The sequence below is a fragment of the Mobula birostris genome, chromosome 22 (assembly GCF_030028105.1).
Source record: "Mobula birostris isolate sMobBir1 chromosome 22, sMobBir1.hap1, whole genome shotgun sequence".
NCBI lineage: Eukaryota > Metazoa > Chordata > Chondrichthyes > Myliobatiformes > Myliobatidae > Mobula > Mobula birostris.
In genome coordinates this window covers 7,789,949-7,812,074 of record NC_092391.1, presented here as the reverse complement: position 1 = coordinate 7,812,074, position 22,126 = coordinate 7,789,949, and the positions used below count along the sequence as shown (strand labels likewise).

The following is a 22,126-nucleotide window of genomic DNA, read 5'->3' as shown; positions in this document are numbered from 1 at the left end:
TAAAAAAAGAACTGCGATATTAAAGTTGGAATTATCTTGAATTGTATCTGATTTAGAAATACGGTGTCACAGTAGGTGCCATGATTTTTTTTTAAAGAGCACGCAGGCGCACTAGACGGGTCCGGCTCCGGCGCCGGCTCCTTTCGCAGGGTACATGCGCAGCAGCGTGGGATTGGGGGCGGGCGAGGGCTCGGCTGCGCGCATGCTCGCTTGGAGAGGCGCTGGGGGGGTGGGGTGCGCCGAGTGGTTGCAGCCCGGCCGGGCGTGATCGCGGTGCGCGAACGGGCGCCGTGTGAGCTGACAGGTAACGGCGATGGGCGGCGGGCGCTGAGCTCCCGGCCAGGGCACGACACCCAGAAGATGGAGATCGAGAAAAGAACCAATGGCTACGAATATGAAGAGAAAAGCGGTCTAAAGCCCCTCAGCAGTAAGTCAACGCGGTGGTTTTTATTCTGAACTGGAACGGGTGGTGGGGTCAGCGGCAGGCGCTCTTTCCCCTCAGATTTATATTTTATTTACTGTTTACCTCAGGTTTCCACAAGTCATCGGGGCTGCGGGCCCGGAATACACCGGGTTTATTGTGCTGCCTTCCTCAGTTTCTTGAAAAATGGGCATTTGGAAGTGAGAGAATTTAAGGCGAGGGCGGGGGTGGGCGAATAAAGCCCATTTTCAGCTTATTTTGGTGACAAACTGCAGCTGTGGGACATTTATTTGCAATGTGTTTCTCTGTGGTGATGAGTCTTTGTAAGGTCGTAAAACGTGAACTTTTGAACTTGAGAGCGCCCTGGAGCAATTAGGAGAAGGCATAATAAGGACACCGCCGAATTACAAAGGATGTATAAAAAGAATAGAAAACACCATCAATCAAAATAGCATCACATCATAAAACGTTGCATTCTGCTTACCGGAGTAGTGGTTTGCAAATACAATGCTTTTAGGCGGATTCTTGGTTAAAATTAGCCTCAGAACCAAAGTGGGATTAATATAATATTTGTTTTGCATTTATTCAAATACCGCATTTAATGTATTAAGTACTTTTTCCCCTCTCTCCCTTCTCTGTGGGGTGATTTGGTGCTGGTGGGTTGTGTGAAAAAGAGACTTTTAAAGAGTAAAATGTTAGAGAAGTCCTACATTGCGTAACTTGTACGTTTAAATTTCAGTCGCATCTTACTTAAAGGATGGAGCAATTATTTCCTTTGTTGAAGTTGACATTGAGTATCAAACAGAATGAGCTAAGTTTACACTGTAAGCCATGATCATATAAATAGCAAAGTAGGGCATATAACGCATTTTGTTGCTGTACATGCCAGCTATCAAATTTAAATGAGTTGCCTTTTTGCAGTGTTCCCATTTCCTTCAGTTGCCTTTAGTTTTGATTTGCAGCTAGATATTCTACATTAACAATCTGTTTGCATGCACTTGTATTTAGTATTATACATTTTGTAATTTATAAAGTTTTTTTTAAATGCCAGCCTTTGCACTGGTGTACAGAAATTGGAATAACATTTACATTTGTTGAAGCATTGCAAATTAATTTCTCAAATTTGCAAGTAGATGTTTTATAATATCTGCACACTTCACTTCATATTACACTGTTTGACATGTTAAACATGCATTTGGACTTGGAAGTATTTATTTTCCCTGTAACAGAAACATTTTTCATTTTGTGGTGCACATAATGTGATATGTTTGTGATAAGATTTCTGATTTTTACTGAAAGTAATATTTTAACTGATATATATGCATCCTTAACTGTGTATCTTATGGGAATCTTAACGTGTTTAGTGTTGCTTATGAGCTAGTTTGGTTGCAAATTTTTGTCTTGCACACAGTTTTTGTAGATCAGGTAGCTTTCAATGTTCAAAGAATAATATGCTAAAATAAGCATTTGAGCAGTTTTGTTATTTTTGTATTGCAGTGAAAAAGGGTTTTGTCTTACTGTACTTAAAGTAGGTGATTTAAGTAGTAGTTATGTAACAATTGAAGTTCATCAAACACTATAATGCCCAACATGAAGCCAGACTATTAGTGTATTCAGCGATCTGAGCTCTGGTGCAGTAGAAGGCCAGAGCATGGCTAAGACCCTAATTGAGAAAATATGGAAATTCTGTAGAAAATCTTATTATAGAAATTTTCAAACACGTTTGTAAGCATTGTGACATAATCATGGCAATGTCTGTTGTCAGGCCATCAGCTGTTTACGGGTACACAGGCTTTGAAAGTTAACGTGTTCTGAATTTGAGGTTACTTCACTAAATCCCAAATGTTTGAATGACTGGCTTTTCAATGGTTTTAAATATTCGTGGATGGAGGTTTTTAATGTCATGGTGCTCTGGTTGGGAAGGGGATGTATATATGGTGTAAATGATGCTCTGTCTGCTTGCTTTGAATAATTCAACATTGGCTTAAGATTGTATTATAGAATAATATAATTGCATGATTAATGGTATAGTACCTGCATCTTAAAACAACTGTCTTGTTTGCTTGTAAAACCTGCCAGGAAGAATATGAAGATGGGAGATAAGTTTTGAATCAATTTTTTTTCCCCAATGTTCTGAAGTAATCTTGAGAGTTAAATTTGATCATGAAATTCATTTGATCTTGGAAGATTTATTTAATAAGTCATTACATATAAATACTATCTATTGGATCTCGATAGCAAGATGTTATTTTTTTCATTGCCTGTCTTTTAGATTGAGGTGGTGGGATATGTTGTGATTCATTGCCCCAGTAGCTTTATGACTTGATTACTTTGTGCAATCTTTTGCATAATATTTAGAAAATAAAGTTGTGATTAGATCAAATATATCAGATCAAATTTGATCTAATATATTAGATCAAATAGTACATACAGTAGTGAGCAGTATAACTTTCAGTACATGGTGAAATGCCTAACATTCTGGGTTGAGGCGTGTGCTTTCAGTTTGGAGTGTGATATTTTAGAAGGTGCTTTGGCCTGTTGGAATGTTGCTATCCACACACCAAAAAATATGTTTGCAGAACTAAATAGATGGAAATGAGGTGATGTGATGAGTGGATTCTTTTCACCCCTGCATGGGGGCAGTCTGTTTTAGCTTGTTATTTGTGATTGAATTACATGTGGATCAGTAAGTGGTTGATTAGCATAATATTCTTGATTCCATGTGGAAGACTGAAAGTTTAAAACAGAGAAATGTGATTGTATTCCAAATGAAAGAATTAGAACAAAGTTTTATTATTGCATTGCAGACCAGTGGTTTTATAGTTGCTGATAGGACAATGACAGTTTTTGAGAAGTATTTTTAATTGTGTACCATATAAGACATAATGAGAGTGTACCTTGTGTATAGTAATCAGTACAAGCTACAATGTGATTTTTATTGTACTGGAAGACATTCTTGTGAGTCTTCCTTTGCTTCTAGAATTGTTTGCTTCAAAGTAACAGTTAACTACTGCAAAACTAATTTTTACAAAATGTTCTTGCCAGAATGAGGGTCAACATAAGTTGTCTTACTTCATAATGTGGTTGTGATAATGAAATTTAAAAACTGTCCATTAGTACTTCGCAACAATGTATTCTTAACTTTCACTGGAATCAGTAGTGTTCAGTTTTTCTTTTTGTGATGCCTAGAAGTATGTTTGCTCCTTCTCCTTTTGTTTTAGGGTACTAAACCAAAAATTCCCTTGAATCTTTTATCATTACTACGTTTAAAAACATCACCCCCCCCCCATGGCTTTATTAGCTCCTGCTTGTTTGTCTAAACATTGTGATTTATTTTGTGAAATAAGATTTATTTGCTCACATTGCAATCAAACCATTTAGATTAACCTAGCTGTATTTGTTAATTGTTTTGTTTAATAAATACCTTTTTACAAGTTAAATGATAACCACCAGTGGATCAAAATTGATTTTATATTTCCAAAAAGATGCTTGGGGTAAACTATCACATTTGTTGGTTAACGAAATAACTCCCAATTTCAGCCTTATTTAAAGCCAAAAGGCAAGAGCCATGTATAGGTTGAGTTGTCTGGGAATTGTGTGTGAATTCCCATATTTTGCTAAAAATCAAAACATCCAGGTACGTGATAATTGGAAAGCAGCATCATGTATATTTTTTTTCCATCAGTCTTTCATTGGAATTTGATTTGAGACATTGTTCAGTCTAGGAGCACTACAGCACAGGAATAGGCCTTCCTTCCTATGGTCTGTGCTGGCCTTCTGTCTTGTCCCATCTACCTGCACCTGGACCATAGCCTTCTACACCTCTCATCTAGGTACCTATCCAAACTTCTCTTAAATTCAAGTTTGGTTTAGCTTTTAAATATTTTCTGCATATTAAAAGTAATGCATTTAGTTTGTTTTCAGAATATTTGTCTTATTCTGTACATGTTAGTAATTTTTGTCTAGTGTTTCCACTGAAATCTTTTGGTTTGAACACACAATGTTGGAAGTAGATCAGGCAACAAATATGAAAATGAATGAACAGACAATGTTTCAGGCCAAGTCTCTTCTTCAGAACCGGAAAGGAAGAGGGAGGATGCCAGAATAAAAAGGTGGGGGAAGGGAAGGAGGACTAGCTAGAAGGTGATAGGTGAGGGCAGGTGGATGGGAAAGGTAAAGGGCTTTGGTAAGTGATAAAGGCTACAGTAGACAGATAAATGAGTGACAGTCAGGAGAGGGAAGGGAGAATGTCAGATAGTGGAGAGCACTCCTGTGGCTATCCCCCGCAACAATAAATACTCCATTTTGAGTACGGTTTGGAGAGACGACATACCGGGGGTAAGCAACGGCAGCTGTGCCTTTGGCACTGAGTCTGTCTCTGTGGCTCAGAAGGGTAGGGAATTGTAGAGGATGGCAGCAGTAATAGGAGACTCTATAGTTCGGGGGACAGAGAGGTGGTTCTGTGGACGCAAAAAGGAAACACGGATGGTAGTTTGCTTCCCAGGTGCCAGGGTCGAAGATGTTTTTGGATGCATCCATAATATCCTGAAAAGGGAGGGTGAGCAGCTTGAAGTGTTGGTACATATTGGTACCAACAACATAGGAAGATAAAGAGAGGAGGTCCTGAAAAAAGAATATAGGGAGTTAGGAAAGAAGTTGAGAAGCAGGATGACAAGGTTAGTAGTGTCGGGATTGCTGCCTGTGCCATGCGACAGTGAGGATAGGGATAGAATGAGGTTGTAGGTGACTGGTTTAAACTAATATGGCAGGGAGATGGGAACCAGTATGATAGAGCTGAGGATGAGCCAGCAGGTTTACAAGTAGATGATGGGTGTAACGTGAAAGCAAGGAAGGACAAGCCAATTATTGGGTACAAATGCAGACAGAGCAAAGAACTAAATTGTACCACAGGGAAAATTCAAAAGGGCAAAGAATGCAGGACTGAAGGTGCTGTATTTAAATGTGCGTAGCATTCGGAATAAGGTGGATTCAGAATAAGGCACAATTAGAGGTTGGTCAGTATGACATTATGGGCATCACTGAGCCATAGTTGGGAGCTTAACATCAAAGGATATACTTTGTATCAAAAGGACAGGCAGGAAGGCATAGGCAGTGGTGTGGCTCTGTTGGTAAGGGATGGAATTACATCTTTAGAAAAAGGTGACATAGGGTCAGGGGATGTTGAATCTTTGTGGGTGGAGTTGAGAAGTTTCAAGGGTAATAAAAACGTTATGGAATTCATATATAGGCCTTCAAATAGTAGCTAAGATTTGGGGTTAAGATTGCAAAGGGAGCTGGAAAAGGCATGTAATAAGGGTAATGACAAAAATTGTAATAGGGGACTTCAATATGCAAGGGTATTAGGAAAATCAGGTTGGTGTCAGATATGGAATTTGTTGAATGCCTATGAAATGGCTTTTTAGAGCAGCTTGTGCTTGAGCTTACTTGGGGAAAGGTTATCTTCGATTGGGTATGGTGTAATAACCCAGATCTTGTTAGGAAGCTTAATGTAAAGGAACCATTAGGAGGCAGTGATCATAATATGATTGAATTCATACTGCAGTTTGAGAGGGCAAAGCATAACTCATGTGTATCAGTACCGCAATGGAATAAAGGAAATTACAGAGGCATGAGGGAGGAGCTTGACCAGGTGGATTGGAGGAGGATACTGGTGGGGATGACAGTGGAGCAGAGTTGGCTGAAGTTTCTGGAAATAGTTCAGAAGGTGCAGGATAGATATGTCCCACAGAAGAAGAAATTCTCAAATGGCAGGGGTAGGCAACCGTGGCTGACAAGGGAAGTTAAAGGCTGCATAAAAGCCAAGGAAAGGGCACATAAGGGAAGTGGGAAGGGCACAAAAGTGAGTGGGAAGTTGGATGATTGGGAAGCTTTTAAAGTCCCAACAAAAGGCAACTAAAAAGGCTGTAAGAAGGATAAAGTTGAATTACAAGGGCAGACTAGCCAATAATATAAAGCAGGATACCAAATTTTTTTGCAGTTATATAAAGATTAAAAAGGAGGTGAGAGTTGATATTGGCCAACTGGAAAATGTTGCTGGTGAGTTAGCACTGGGCGACAAAGAAATGGTAGATGAACTTAATGGGTACTTTGCATGTCTTCACTGTGGAAGACAATAGCTGTGTGCCAGAGGTCCGTGAGTGTCAGGGAGCAGGAGGGAGTGCCATTGTTATTACAAAGGGGAAAAGTGCTGGCAGGCTCAAAGGTCCTAAGGTGGATAACTCGTATGGACCAGATGGACTGCATCTCAGAATCCTGAGGGAGGTTGCTGAAGACATAAGATATATTGGTCATGATCCTTCAAGAATCACTTGATTCTGGCACGGTCCTGGAGGACTGGAAAATTGCAAATGTCACTCCACTCTTTAAGAAGGGAGGTAGGGAAAAGAAAGGAAATTATAGGCCGGTTAGCCTAACCTCAGTGGTTGAGAAAGTGTTGGGATCTATTATTAAGGATGAGGTTTCGAGGTACTTGGAGACTAATAATAAAATAAGTCAAATCTAGTATGGTTTCTGTAAAGGGAAATTTTGTCTGACAAATCTGTTAGAGGAAGTAACAAGTAGGGTGGACAAAGGAGAGGCCATGGATGTCATTTACTGGGATTTTCAGAAGGCGTTTGATAGGTGCCACACATGAGGCTGCTTAACAAGATGAAATCCTATGGTGTTACAGGAAAGATGCTGGCATGGATAGCGGAATGGCTGATGGGCAGGAAGCAGTGAGTGGGAATAAAAGGGGCCTTTTCTGGTTGTCATCTAGTGGTGTTCCTCAGGTCAGTATTGGGACCACTGCTTTTCACATAGTTTGTCAATGATTTGGATAATGGAATTGATGGCTTTGTGGCAAAGTTTGTGGATGACACAAAGATAGGTGGAGGGGTAGGTGGTGCAGAGGAAGCAATGCGATTGCAGTAGAACATGGACAAATTGAAAGAATGGGCTAAAAAGTGGCAGATGGAATACTGGGAAATGTATGATAATGCATTTTGGTAAAGGGAACAATAGTGCAGACTATTTTCTAATTGGGGAAAATGTTCAAACATCAGAGGTGCAGAGGGACTTAGGAGCCCTCGTGCAAGGAGGTTAATTTACAGTTTGAGTCTGTGGTAAAGAAGGCAAATGAATGTTAGTATTTATTTCAAGGGTAATTGAATATAAAAACAAGGAAATAATGCTGAGCCTTTATAAGACACTAGTCAGGCCACATTTGTAGTATTGTCAACAGTTTTGGGCCCCATATCCCAGAATGGATATGTTGTCATTGGAGAGAGTCCAAAGGAAGTTCATGAGAATGATTCCACGTATGAAGTGGTTAACACATGAGTATTTGGCAGCTTTGGGCTTGTACACTGGAATTTAGACTAATGTAGGGGGGGGGGATCTCATTGAAACCTACGCAATTTTGAAAGGATTAGATCGGGTGGATGTGGAGAGGATGTTTCCTATGATGGGGGTATCCAGAGATGAAGGGCACAGGCTCTCACTGGGAGAATTTTTTTTTTAAACCAGTAAATCCTAAATCTATGGAGTGCTCTGCCATAGACTGCAGTGGAGGCCAAGTTTTAAGACAGAAGTTGATCATTTCCTGATTGGTCTGGGCATCAAAGGATATGGCAAGGAGGCAGGTGTATGGGGTTGAGTGGGATCTGGGATCAGCTATGATGGAATGGCAGAGCAGACTCGATGGGCTGAATGGCCTAATTCTGTTGCTGTGTTTTATGGTCTTGTGGCTGGAGATAAAGGATGAAGATGAGAAGAGGTGAGAGGCCAGACGGGCAATAGAAGAGGGAAAGTAAGGGATAAAAAAAATTATCGGAAGGAGAAATCAATGTTCATGCCATCAGGTTGGAGACTACGTAAACAAATGAGATGTTGTTTTGATTTGAGTAGTTTTGTAAGTTGGTGGTAAGCCAAGTTTCCCTCTGATGACTGAAGATGGTAGTAATGATAAAGTTCCAAAGTTAGGTTAGTAGGATCTTTATTACTTTGTAAATAATGGTATGCCTGATGTCAAAGCAGAAAAAGTGTACTTGCAGCTATATGATAACTACGATATTGATAACTTTGATCATTGTGATCATGTGCACCCTGTGAATGAATTAAAAATCTTGTTTACATTTCTGACTTTGGATGTAGCAATAGTAGAGATTGCTGAGATTAATGGGGGCTAGCTCTGGTGATTTAGATTAAGTTAATTGTGTAAACTTAATGGTTATACGTATAAATTGTGAATATTATTGAAGTCTATGCTTAAGGTACTTGTATGCATATTTTTCATTTCTTCTTTGTACTGTGAATCAGTATGCACTCAGCAAGCTATTTGGGTGTAAAAATCACCTGAAATTAGTCTGAGGTAAGACCCAGTTTGCACTGTGATTCACCAGGTGCTTGAGTTATAGTTTAAGGCTGCCAAGCAACATAATTTAGTTGCCCAGTATTCTTACAGAAATATTTTGAGGTTGTGCTGGCCAAATAGGAAAAGGTTATCAATCCTTAGCAAATGAGGAAGCTGACAATTAGTGAGTGAGATTTCACGTAATGTGACTATCGAAAATGACAGCCTGTTTTTCTTAATGTATAGATAGCCCTTTTGCCTCTAATCTGTATGGGGTGAGCAAAACAAAGTTACTGGTGAGTAGCTTCTGTTTGCTAGGATGTTCACTGGCATTATGTAACTGCAGCCTTTTCCCTGAGCATGTTGTCAGTGTTCCTAACGGAGCTGTGACAAAATAGGCAATGATGGGAGGAAGAGGATATTAATAATGCTGTTAATACTGGGCAAGTTGATCCTTTTACTAACATAGAAAATAGGTGCAGGAGTAGGCCATTTGGCCCTTCGAGCCTGCAGCGCCATTCAGTACGATCATGGCTGATCATCCAACTCAGAACCCTGTGCCAGCCTCCCCCCCCCCCCCCATACCCCCTGATCCCTTTAGCCACAAGGGCCATATCTAACTCCCTCTTAAATATAGCCAATGAACTGGCCTCAACTGCTTCCTGTGGCAGAGAATTCCACAGATTCACCACTCTCTGTGTGAAGAAGTTTTTCCTAATCTCGGTCCTAAAAGGCTTCCCCTTTATCCTCAAACTGTGACCCCTCGTTCTGGACTTCCCCAACATCGGGAACAATCTTCCTGCATCTAGCCTGTCCAATCCCTTTAGGATTTTATACGTTTCAATAAGATCCCCCCTCAATCATCTAAATTCCAATGAGTATAAGCCTAGTCGATCCAGTCTTTCATCATATGAAAGTCCTGCCATCCCAGGAATCAATCTGGTGAACCTTCTTTGTACTCCCTCTATGGCAAGGATGTCTTTCCTCAGATTAGGGGACCAAAACTGCACACAATACTCCAGGTGTGGTCTCACCAAGGCCTTGTACAACTGCAGTAGTACCTCCCTGCTCCTGTACTCGAATCCTCTTGCTATGAATGCCAGAAATCTGACTAGCGGCAGATTTTATTTTTCCAGAATTATGCTAATTTATTCATTCACTTGCTTTCTCATGATCTTCATTCTTACACTTGAGTTTATCTATTTGCAGTAGCAAAATAATTTGGTATGTTCAATATAAATGATTTGACAAATGAAATATACAATTTGGAATATTATTCTGTGATTGAAATGTGCACTAGTTCACTTTTAAATTAAGACATAGATCACAAATATGCTTTTCATTACACAGGCTATTTTATTATTACCAGTATTGCTGTTGGACCTCTGTGTAGCTTGCTGGGAAAGAAATCTTTAATGTCCTCATCCTGCTTGCTACCATACATCCAATTCTTCTACCAGTTCTTAGAAATCTATGAGAAAATAAAAAATGCAGATGCCAGACATCTAAAGCAAAAGCAGAAGGTTCTGTAAATATTTAGTAGGTCTGGTCATATCACTGCTATAAAGGATAGCCTACCTGAAATGTTGACTGTTTTTCTCACAGGTGCGGCCTGACCTGAGTATTTCCAGTATTTTCATTTCTTGTACACTAAGTCTGCCTTCTGGTCTTTTGACCCTTAAACTGATGGAAATTGATCCTTCCTACTTTATATTTTGATGCTTCAGAGTTTTATGTAAGTCCATTTCAATCTGTCCCAGTGCTTCCTAGAACCAAAGGAAACAATCACAATTACTCATATCTGAAATTTTCAAATCCTACAACATCACCATGAAAATTTGTAATTTACAGGGAGTGTATTGGTACAATCAAGTTTAAATACCCTATTAATTTCTTTCTTTTTAAAAAAAAAGTATTCATGGTTTTCATAATTCAACTTACTCTCTAAGGTGTTCTACACTATCCAGATTGCAATCATACTCTTAACAAATAATTTGCATTATTTGATTATGTCAGTTAAGTAATGCACTGTAAAATATTACTTGTAAGGGTTACTTGAGTTTCTTTGATAATTTGATTTTTTTGACTTTAGTTATTTCAGTAACAAAATGGAAACTCATCTCATGTACACTTCTTTGAATGAAAGTTTAAATGTTTATCCTGTTGATAAACAGCTTTGTTCAGATGAGAAAGATTTTGCTTGCGAAATCTAGTCTAATTCACAGTAATTTACATAAGAGCAGGGTCAGAATCTGTTTCAGCTGGCGCTAGCCACTGTTTAGGGAATTCTGCTCATCTCAGGCTCTGTGGTATTGCTTTGATCCTTCAGACCTCCAGGTCACTTTTTATATTATCTCAAATATTCATTGAAGTAGTAATAAACTTTGCCAAATATGTTGAAGAATTTACCTTTTCTTTAACCTGCAGTTTGCCTGTCATGGAATATATTAGGAATGTTTACACTTTCTAAATATATTTATAGTTGCTAATACTTAACTATGCAGTACAATTTCGCACATCAGATGGTATCTAAATGCTAAGTTCTACCAGCATTTTCTTTGAGCAAGCCTAGCAAAGCAGAAGCCATGTATTTTAATTTGTCCTTGTATGGTTGCAAGGTTAATGGTTTGTTGTCATGTATTGAGGGCTGTTAATGCAGGTCTTTTGGTATTTTTGCAACTGAAATTGAGATGTCTGTAATAGTGGAGTCACTTTCCTTGTATGCAATAATATTATTGATTAGAGTTTTTATATTTAAACTGTGTAGATAACCATAGTTTTTAAATGTAGGTTGTCTCTATCTTTTCAGCCACCATGCATGTAGTTGTTACTCCCAACAAATAGGCATTTAGAATTGAGTTGTGAATTTTGAATGATCAATTCTCCTGTTGTTATTTTCTTTAATATTTGTTTTAATCGAGAACGACATTACCTGATTTTCCAATCTAAGATCTGTTCTATCCCTAATTGCAGTCACTTCAAGATCTTCGTTTTTAGATATGCAAGTTTTGCCCCTTCATTTGAGAATCGTTTCTAGCTAGTCCTGCTCTTCTGAGTATGGATTATAGTCTTCACTTCCCTGTCAGTGCTATGCGGAAGTTGCTGCTTCAGTTATTGAACCTTTGCTCATTGGTACTTGTACCTTTTATCGAATTGAATTGACTTTATTACTTACATCCATCACATACATGAGTAAAAATCTTTACATTACATTTCCATCTAAATGTGCAATTTATAGTAATTTGTAATAAATAGTATGTACAACAGGTCAGTCAGTACAGCATAGATATACTAACGTGGAAATAAGATACTCTTCCTGCACCTTAACAAATCCGCTTTAAAAATACTATCTCCATACCCCACCCTATCCTCTTTGCCCATTTTACCCATATAATGATAAAATGCACTTAGATTCTTAACCACTTCTATCCTTTGAGCTGGTTCTTATTTATTCCCCTTCAGACCTGTGACTTGAACAATTTGAGATATGTACCACACTCCTGGCATTTATTTTAACAGTAGTTGATAGAAAGAAACTGACAGTTAATTTTGTAATTGATTATTATTTGTAAATCTAAACAAGCGACAAGGTTATGCTGACTTATGCTGAGCACAGATGAATGTAATATCTTAATCCAGTGCTTAAGTTTTGAGGTATAGCTTGTGCTACTGCACCACATCTATCTTTGCTAGGTTTGATGGAATTTCCTGCCCAAAGCAGATTTGCACATAGAAAAATGGAGGCAGTTTCATCAACTGCTTCGGTATGGCTAATGGTTCAGATATATTGGTTGGCAGCCTTAATTAGTATGTAAGCAGATGAAGCAAAGAGCTTCCCTTACAAAGACAAGCATTTTTGCACCAGTTTTAAGTGGTGCATTTTTGCAGCTTTCCTAATGATATCATGTGCATGGAACTGTTTCACAGTAAATATGCAATAAGTATAGAGCACATTGTAGGAAGGAGATTATAAAGAAACTAATCGGTTAAGTGGTATTACTTAAGTGTTGCAAGGGAATTAACATTAGCATGTGCTGAGGCCAAACTCAAAAGAATCCAACTACGTGTGTTGGGGTTGCGGGCATATTCTGCTGAAACTATGGTGCATCGGTCAGCCAGTACTTTATACAGGACAAATTTACTTAGTGTCAGTAAGTGACAGACGAACATTTGGCCAGAGAGTGAATGGGCCAAGGAGCATGATTTTTTAGGTGTTGATTTCAAGTTTGGCTCTCAGTGACAGGATGCATTATTTGGCAAGAGACTGGAGAGGCATCGTTGCTTGACTCGGGAAGCTCATTTTAAGGCATCTGTTTCAAATTGGTCGTCTTGTCAGTGGCAGGACGTTGTGGCATGTTTTGTAAGCATTGATTTCAAATCTTCCACTGTGTCATAGCCAGGCAATAATTCTAGCTCATTGGGAATTGACAAGGGATTTTACCATAACTTGGAATAAGCCAAAGGTGTTGAGAATTTCTGTTCTCATTTCAGACTAGTGGAATATTTTGCTTTTAGTTTTGGAGTGTTTTTTTCCCCAAGCATTGTTAGTTTGACTAGGAACTGGTGATAGAATGTAATATTCAAGGTAATGTAGGTAGGTCCAGTCTTGTAGTTTGCATTTATATAAACACATGTACCCCTATTGAATCCCATGTTATAAGTAGAGATGTGCTCCTGCAGAATGTTTTTCTCTTGTATTAAGCCGTTTTGTCAATGGATCGACAGTCATGGTTGAGTCCATCCTTTGCCATCTCCTTCCCAGTCCGAGGACATATAAACAGATGTCTGAGTGCAGCTTTGTTCTCTTTGTCTGCAAGGCATTTTCTCTCATGCTCAAGACTTGTGGATTAGGAATGGATTTCAGAAGTGTTGTTGTTCGTCCATCGTTGACGTCGATGAGGACCTCGACACCATTATGATGGTGTCAAGACTAGCGCGTGATTTGTTTTTAAGTGAGGGAGAGTTGCGGAGCGTCAGCCTCACTCTCTTCCCAATTCCCATCTGGATCCAGTGGCAAGACAGAGTCAAGACGGCTGGAGATGGGACTAGGCGCAGTGGATGACCGGGACATCTTCTGTGTCTTGTCCTGCTCTACACGTTCCACGACGCTTGCAGAGACTGCCTTCTTGACCGTTGGACCTTCCTTAGGTCTCGTCCGCTCAATCCGCCGGAGTCTGCCTTCACATGCTGGGATAGACAACTCCCTATCTCACCGAGAGTTTGAGACCCGTTGGCTACCCTCACCTGGTTTAGCTGGCTTGTCAAAGCTGTTGCCCGGGGTGTGGCCGCTGTCACATGCAAACAGCTACGGGGAGCCACAGGTGAGAGCTGAGTGCCAGGTGGGGACCAAAGGTGGACTAACCGCCCTTAAAAGGACGCGGCATGTTCCCCCACCAGAGGTGCTACCCCTCCCTGACACCCCATACAGAAGTAGAGATATCATGGAAAGAGTGGGACTTGAGGATCGTGATTCATTGGAGAAAACTAGGACAAGTTCAGTGAGATAGTGGGTTAATTTGTGGTGATGGTGAACAGGCTGAGAGATTACTCTAAGGCGCTGGCCATGGCCACTGTGTCTCCTTGCAGTGCAGCACTTCTGAGAAAATGCCTTGCATATGAAGAGTCTGGCAGAGCTGCGTATCTTTTCACCTTTTCACATGACCTTCCACTGGCAAGGTTGTAGCAAAAAAGGGGTTTCGTTGTGACTCCCCACCCAATCAACACGGTGATGTCAAACCAAATTTTATTGCCCTGCAGTATTGAGTGACTAAACATAATTTTTGTTGCTTTTGCGTGTTCTGTTTATTTACACAGAAGCGCACACACACAGGCACTCAATCCAAAAGAGCAAATTTTATTCTGAATCTTGGATTCTTGGGCAATGATTACTGAATTCCTTGAGTACATATTTCTGTAACCCAAATGGTCCTAATGCAGTGGTCATCTGTAGTGGTTGCAGATGATACCTGAGTTGGTACCAGTGTCTAAGCATTACATTATGTAAACGCTTTTTGAATGGTTGTAAATGGGGAGGGCGGGGATAAATAATAAAGAATCAACCAGATTGGATTCAGATTGGCCATAGTTGAGTCAGGTTTGGGCAGACTTCTACTATGATGTACTCAAGGCTTCAAAACTGAAGACAGTGTTGGGTGTAAGGACTGATGGTATGTTGAAATTTGGATTGTGGGGATATTCAGTTAACAATCAGATCAACTGACTAGACCAATGCAGCTGCAGAATTTGTCATTAACATCCAAGAAACGATTAACAAATTAATTGCTCTTCTGTTAGTGTTTGAAAGGAATTTAACCAGAAGTAGATTTGGGTTTGGGGAGGATGATTCCATCAATCTGAGCTCTCCATTGCTTTTCCTGCCTGGCTGACTTGTAGAGCTGGTTGTGCAATTGTAGAGGCTTGTGGGGACCCTGAATTGGGTTTGAGTTAGATTATGAAGACACGCAGCCCTTTTTATTGTCATTTTAGTAATGCATGCATTAAGAAATGATACAATATTTCCTCCGGTGTGATATCACGAAACACAGGACAGACCAAGACTGAAAAAAAACTAACAAAACCACATAATTATAACATATAGTTACAACAGTGCACCAATACCATAACTTGATGAAGAAGTCCATGAGCACAGTAAAAGTTCAAAGTCTCTCAAATGTCCCACATCTCACGCAGACGGGAGAAGGAAGAAAAACTCCCCCTGCCATACCTGACCACGGTCCGACTCTGAGTCATCCAAAAACTTCGAGCTCTGATCAGCTCTCCGACACCGAGTACTGAGCGCCATCTCTATCTGAACGATTCGACCTCCATCTCAGTCGCCAACAGCAGGCAAAGCCAGGGATTTTGAGGCCTTCCCTCCAAAAGATTCCCAGCCGCGCAGTAAGGACAGCAGCGAACGAGCGTTTCAGAAATTTTTCCAGATGTTCCTCTGTGCTTCCACGTCCGTCTCCATCAAATCGGAATTGTCCACGGCTTCTATTTAACGGATACGATATCATTTTTCACCAGAGGGCTGCGTACGCGCGGCGCGCTGCTATCTTCTCCTCCCGCCGTTATATGTTCTTAATGGGAGATTAGAGTTGGTGACTAACAGATCTATACGCGCTACTGTTGGGAAAATGAAAATTTCATAATTACATTCAAGTTGAAGCAAGGTATTCTGTTATGGAGTGTTTTTATGACAACTTTGTCAGTGTATCCTTCATGGCTAGATGGAAGGTTTTGAATTTTCTAAAAATTCAAAATTTAAGTACTGGTTGCACAGAAGTTTCAATGCTTCAGGGAGTGGAATGAGAAAGTCACCTGGAGAGTGTTCTGTCAACTGATACCTGGTTTATCTGCCTACAAGACATTATGCTAACCTTTCTGTTTATACTTCACCACAACCTAATTTATCTTTGTCAGATAGAGACAATTGCTCTGTGTTCTTTAAATGCTGTCCTCCTATATAATCTACCTACCTACCTACATCAAACTGCACATGTGGACATTCTATAGCTATCTTCTCAGATCCATCCAGGTACAAGAAACAAGAAACATTGTTTGAGCCCAGTGATCTAATGGCCAGGCATTAGTTACAGGGAAGCGTTTCCAGATTTTCATTTTATTTCAAAAATCTGAAACCCTGCACCAATTCCACAGCTACCAAATGTGCATTGCTCTTTGTATTCATAGTGCCAACCTTTCCAGAGTGGACTGATTCCCAAAAAGTCATCCTCTGCAATTTCTTAAAGGATAGAATAAAAAGATGTATTGACTGATACACATGAAAGGTGTTGTGAAATCTGCCTGTAAAGCAAGTGATTGGTACAATGGCAAGCCACCTTTTGCTTACAAACAGGAGGGGTGGCAGTCAACTCCCTTTTCAAAGCAATAGTCCTTTAGCTATTGACTCAATAGTTAGCAGATTTGTGTTTCAACATTTTCCACTCAAAGCTTTTTAATGGAAGGACTTGATTTCAGAGTTCAGTGATCCCAGTTCTGGCCACATTACAGGTAAACATAATTTAAATTTTGCTGAATTCCAATAGTTGAGGTTTTATTTGTTGTGTATAATTGTAGATTGTGTGTTACTCTACCATATTTTTAAACTATTAATGCATTTCATTATTCTAATTAATATTTTTACATCTATACCATAACAAAATATATAAGAATTATGAAATGTGCAGTTTATTTCTGAAGAATCAAATTTGGTGTAGTTAAAATTAAGCACTTCATAATTGAGGTTTTATAATGCAAAATTCAGTTCTGTTGTTTGTGCGCCAAGTGTGTTATTTGGAAATCTACCTGGATGTCGACAAGGAATAGTACATGAAATGTTCACAGTTTCATAAGCATACTCATTGAAATTTGTTAAATGCCATCCTCAGCAGCAAAAGAACTTCATTGCCATTGGATGTTAAGGTGGCCATGCTGTTGAATTTGTATTGCTCTGGCTTTTTTCAAAATGAGAGCTGACAATGTTTATATATATTCCTGTTTAAGGGAAGTCACTGACACTTAATTCAGAAGATTCTTCATTCTGCTCTAGAGGAAAAATACACACACAACTTTCCATAGTTGTAGACTTCTCCATGCAGCAGGATGGCATTGTTTGCAGGCATATTCCTGTGTGCGTCCACTAAGCAAACATCAAAAGAGATTCTTTTCCCTCAATGTCAGTGAGCTGGCCTTGGAGCATGGTATCGAGCACTTCTGAGTATAGAAGCCTAACGAACTGCACCTACCAAGCATAACTAGGAATAAATTTGCTTCTAGTAAGGTACTGACAGTGCCATACTGGAGAAGGATGAATACTGCTTTTCTGAGAGAACAGTAGACTTGTGCTTCATAAAGCTACTGCTGTCTTTTTGGGTAGTACTTCATTAATCCATTAATCTTGGGCACATTACAGGACTGCTGTCTCCATGGCAAGTTGGTGCATGGTGTTCCCACGATGGCCATGGCATTTCCTTTGCAAGAGAAGTGATGTATTCCTGCCTGATGATGAGTCTCTGCTTTACTATCTATTCATTTCCATAGATGCTGCCTGACCTGCTGAGTTCCTGCAGCATTTTGTGTTGTGGATTTCCAGCATCTGGAGAATCTCTTGCATTCATGCTTAGTCCTCTTAATTGTTGCTGCATCCAATTATATAGAATATTTTGCAAATGAAAGGGGATATGTATAACTGCAATCTGAGCGATGCTGGTATTGTATAGTTGGTAGTCTTCAGTGTGTGTTGTATGGGTCTGCTTCCAGCAATATACTAGGACAGAATGGAATGTATGAACGATATGTATGAGTCCTGATTGTTTGGTGTAATTGAATGGGGCTATGATTGAATAGCCCCCGAAGCCAACAGTGCAGAGGTGGTGTATTCTGCCTTCTAATTCCATCTCTGGAGGGTCACTGGACACCCAATTAATACAGGACATCTTGTTTTTAATTGGACCCAAAAACTTCAGTTCTTTTTTGATATGCAGTTCTTGAGCTTTTCTAGCATTGCTTGTGAAAACCAGCCTGGTTCAGTCACAGTTTTACCTCCTTTTAAAAGGTGAATGTATTGGAAACTTGGATGTTGATCACTTGCTGAAGCATCCAGCCAAGACGAAATGTTAGTAAACTCTGGATATTGTACTCATAGACAGTACCACATTAATACTCACTGGGCTCTTTCCCCCATTTTGGGGTTATTAGTTTTAAGCCCCTTTTTTTTTAAAGAATTTCTGTTCCCTTTTTATAAAAGTGCTTTAATTGACAAGTTACAATCCCAATAAATACTTAACAGAATATGATTAATGTATCCAGCACTTGATGTAAAATCAACTTCACAAATGTGCTTCATTTCGTGATTGCACCAGCTTGTAGCCGAGTTCATTTGGACCTGGTAGTAGAAGAACTAGCTTGTCTAAACCCACATTTCAATACTAGATCTTTCCTCATAGGGCACCAAAACTGCAGTGTATTCCAGATATGGCCTCAGCAGTTCTGTACAATTAATAATACTTTATGGATTCTAAAATGTCAAACCCTACGAGGTAAAAACCAATATGTAATTTGCTGCTTTAACTACTTTGATCTATGTTTTTGTGATTTCATATATTAGAAGAGATAGATCCTTCTGAAGTTAATTTATTTGTGGTGTCCTTCAATTTCTATAATTTGCATTTTGATTCTTACCGAAGTGCATGACTTCATACTTACCCATATTAAAGTCTATTTGCAAGGTTTTTGCTCACTGGCTCAATCTGTGTATGTGCCATTGCATAATTAATTTGTTGTCATCACAAAATGCCCTTCCACCTATTTGGTTATATTTTGTTCTGTCCTCCAGTTCATTAATGCAACTAATAAATAATTGAAGGCCAAAAATTTGACCATAGGGTGCTCTATTAGTTGCACCCCTTTATTCTAAAAAGAACTTGTATAGTCCAATTTTGTTTTCTGTGTAACAAACAGCTATCATCAATGCTAACATAGTTCCTCCAATACCTTGGGCTCTTAATTTATGCACTAGTTTATATGGCATATTTTCAAATGTATTTGGAAATATAAATACAAGTTATACAAACAAGGTATATAATAGATTGCAGGATGCTTGGGATGATTGCTATATGGATAGATCTTGGGATCTCTGAAAATGGCAATATAACTTGATAGGGTGGCAAGGAATATTTGCCTTAATTGGTTGGGTATTGAGTTTAAAAGTATAAAAGTTGAAGCTGTGTAAAGCTTTGGTTAGGCCATATTTGGAGGTTTTTTTGCAGTTCTGGTCACCACACTAAAGGATGTGGAGGCTTTGAAGAGGGTGCAGGAGAGTTTTGTCAGGATCATGCCTGATTTACAATGTATCAGTTATAAGGAGAGATTAAGAAAACTTGGATTGCTTTATCCAGAGTATTGCAGATGAGGGCAACCTGATAAAATTATATAAAATTATGGATTATTTTTCCTGGGGTGGACATGTCAAATACTAAATTTCACCATGGGTTTAAGGTGAGAGGGACTAAGTTTAAAGGAAATTTGTGGGGCAGAATTTTTTTACTTAAGAGTGGTAGGTGCCTTGATATTGAGGGAGGTGAAAGAAGCCGATTCAATATCAACATTTAGGAGGCATTTAGACAGGTACATGAGCAGGCTGGGAATAGAGGAATAATGGCTATGTATAGACAGATGGGATTTATTTGGATTGCCATCACAGTCGACATTATCAGCCTATCCAGCTATCCTTAATGATCTGTGTACTTGTTCTTCATAACTGTATTGCTACCTTGTATATTCCCAAATCTTTTGTTACCATTGCATTATAGATATGATCTTTGTAAACATTTCTACTTGTACATAGCTCATAGTTTAAATTACACAACTTGGTATGTGATAAAACTGAATTCTGGTGATTATTATATTTTATAATGTCTTGCATCTGACTTAGTTTTGGGATACAGGGCATCTTTTTGGACATATTCTGTGTCTGTTTCTTTTGTCTTTGAGCAACTGTTTGTATACTAATTTTAAAAAAAACTGCTACAGCATTTTTTGCTGAGGCTGAGCTTAGTTTCAAGTGGCTGACTTGCAGCTGGGAAATTGGGGATTATAGAGAACCTGCCAAGAAAGTGAAGTTGAGGCCAACATCAGATCAGCCAATCACATTTTGAATAGTGAAGTAAACTCGGGACAAATGGCCTAAGCCTATTTCTTAGGTTCCTGTTCTGTAGGGCCATATAACAAGCTGTAGCAAGTGTTAAGTGATTGCTTTTTTACATTGGGAAATAACCCAATTCATGATGGACACTATGGAGGAGGATGAATACTTTTGAGGGTTTATTCAAATGCTTCTATCTTGTCTCTTGCTTTCATGCTGGGTTTCACCATGGTGAGGATGTGGCATCTTGATGAACAACCTTCTTATTAGTTGGCCAGTTGCCTATCACACAGCTTTGATCTGATCTATTGAGCTATTTAACTTTATTTATAACCTGCTAGTTTTGCTGTTGAGGAATAGTAGTAGGCCATTAAACCCGATCAGCATGTTCTGCCATGTAATTAGATTATTGCTGATCAGTACTTCTCCTTTTGCTCGCCTTCCAACCCATTTCTCCTGTTGCATTTAATTTAGTAAATATATTCAAGGTTGAGTTTTAAATTTTAATTTGTATCAGATTTTGTCACTAATCTATCATACTGTTTAAATTAGTTGGCCTTTATCCCCCTAGTGCCTCACTGCACGCTGAGTACAGTAAATTTTCTGTGGCTGCGGAAGTTTTGGGATGTGTTTACTACAGGATGAATTGACGATTTTATTAAATAAATTAGAATTTCAGATGCTGGATGTTGGAGATTGTCATTTGCACTGGTGTAGTACTTGAATTGGAGTCAGTTTCAGTAGGCACAATTGGTTATTGTAACCCTTTAAGCAAATAAACTCATGAAGAACAGGTTAGTTTTGGCATCTTTATTCTCACAGCCTTCAACTTAAATATAAAATAAATTTGCTTTATACACCAATCATTTTTACATCCAGGATAGAGGTATCATTGCTGATCTTCTGGAGGAAGGAACCAGAAATCTCTTGACAAGACATTGTTGCTCACATAAGACAAGAATAATGTCCTGCTTGTTCACCAATATTGTTTATTGTTATGGATTAGACTGTGTGAGACCCTGCATGCTTAACGGTTATTTCTATAGTTAGTTTCCCTTTCTCTCATTATGTTGGTTTTCAGTGTAGGAGCATATTTTCAACAAGTACCCTTTCCACTAGTTTCAATACATCAATTTATTCTCTGACAAGGAGGGAAGTGGAGAGAATGAGATGTTGGGTGATTCTGACAGAATTGGGAGTTTGTCAGAGAAAAGGTCTAGAGCCTGCTGCATAGGATTAGGGTGTCTTTCTTAGAGGATAGCTGCAAACTGAGGCTAATTGATGCATCCTGTTGTTGGTGTCCCTTCCCAACAGTTTCCACAACATAATGGAGTTGTAATGATTCTAGCATGAGTGTAATTCTGGCCATTGTCATCCACGGCAGAGCAGCTAACAGTATCCTCTGTCACCAGCTCTTGTAGTTTTTGTTTTAATTCACATTGACACTTTTGAAAGATTCATGTTTTTCTTTTATCAATTTATAACTGCTCAAGTTTACTGTAGCCCATTAAAATGTGCTGGTATTCAACTGGTATTAAGTGCAGCAGGTTCTTTTAAAGATGACTTCACATTATATACTTCATGTCCTTATCCTATATTCTTCTGTGATGTCAGGGTTATTGATTTTAGGTTCATAAACCCCTGCATAGAATAGGTTTGTCTGTGAGCAGTTTCTCATGGAGCTTTATTAGCATCTGCTGTAACTCCA

General features: G+C 39.1%; 1 protein-coding gene across 1 annotated transcript in view; it reads left to right on the top strand.

The window, feature by feature from the left end:
• Window positions 1-246: 246 nt before the first annotated feature.
• Window positions 247-22,126, top strand: part of LOC140186079 (nuclear receptor subfamily 6 group A member 1) — a 316,148-nt gene continuing 294,268 nt past the window's right edge. The window contains exon 1 of the mRNA XM_072239944.1: window positions 247-427. Coding sequence (XP_072096045.1) covers window positions 361-427 — 67 coding nt within the window. The 5' untranslated portion in view covers window positions 247-360. The remainder of the gene's footprint in view (window positions 428-22,126) is intronic.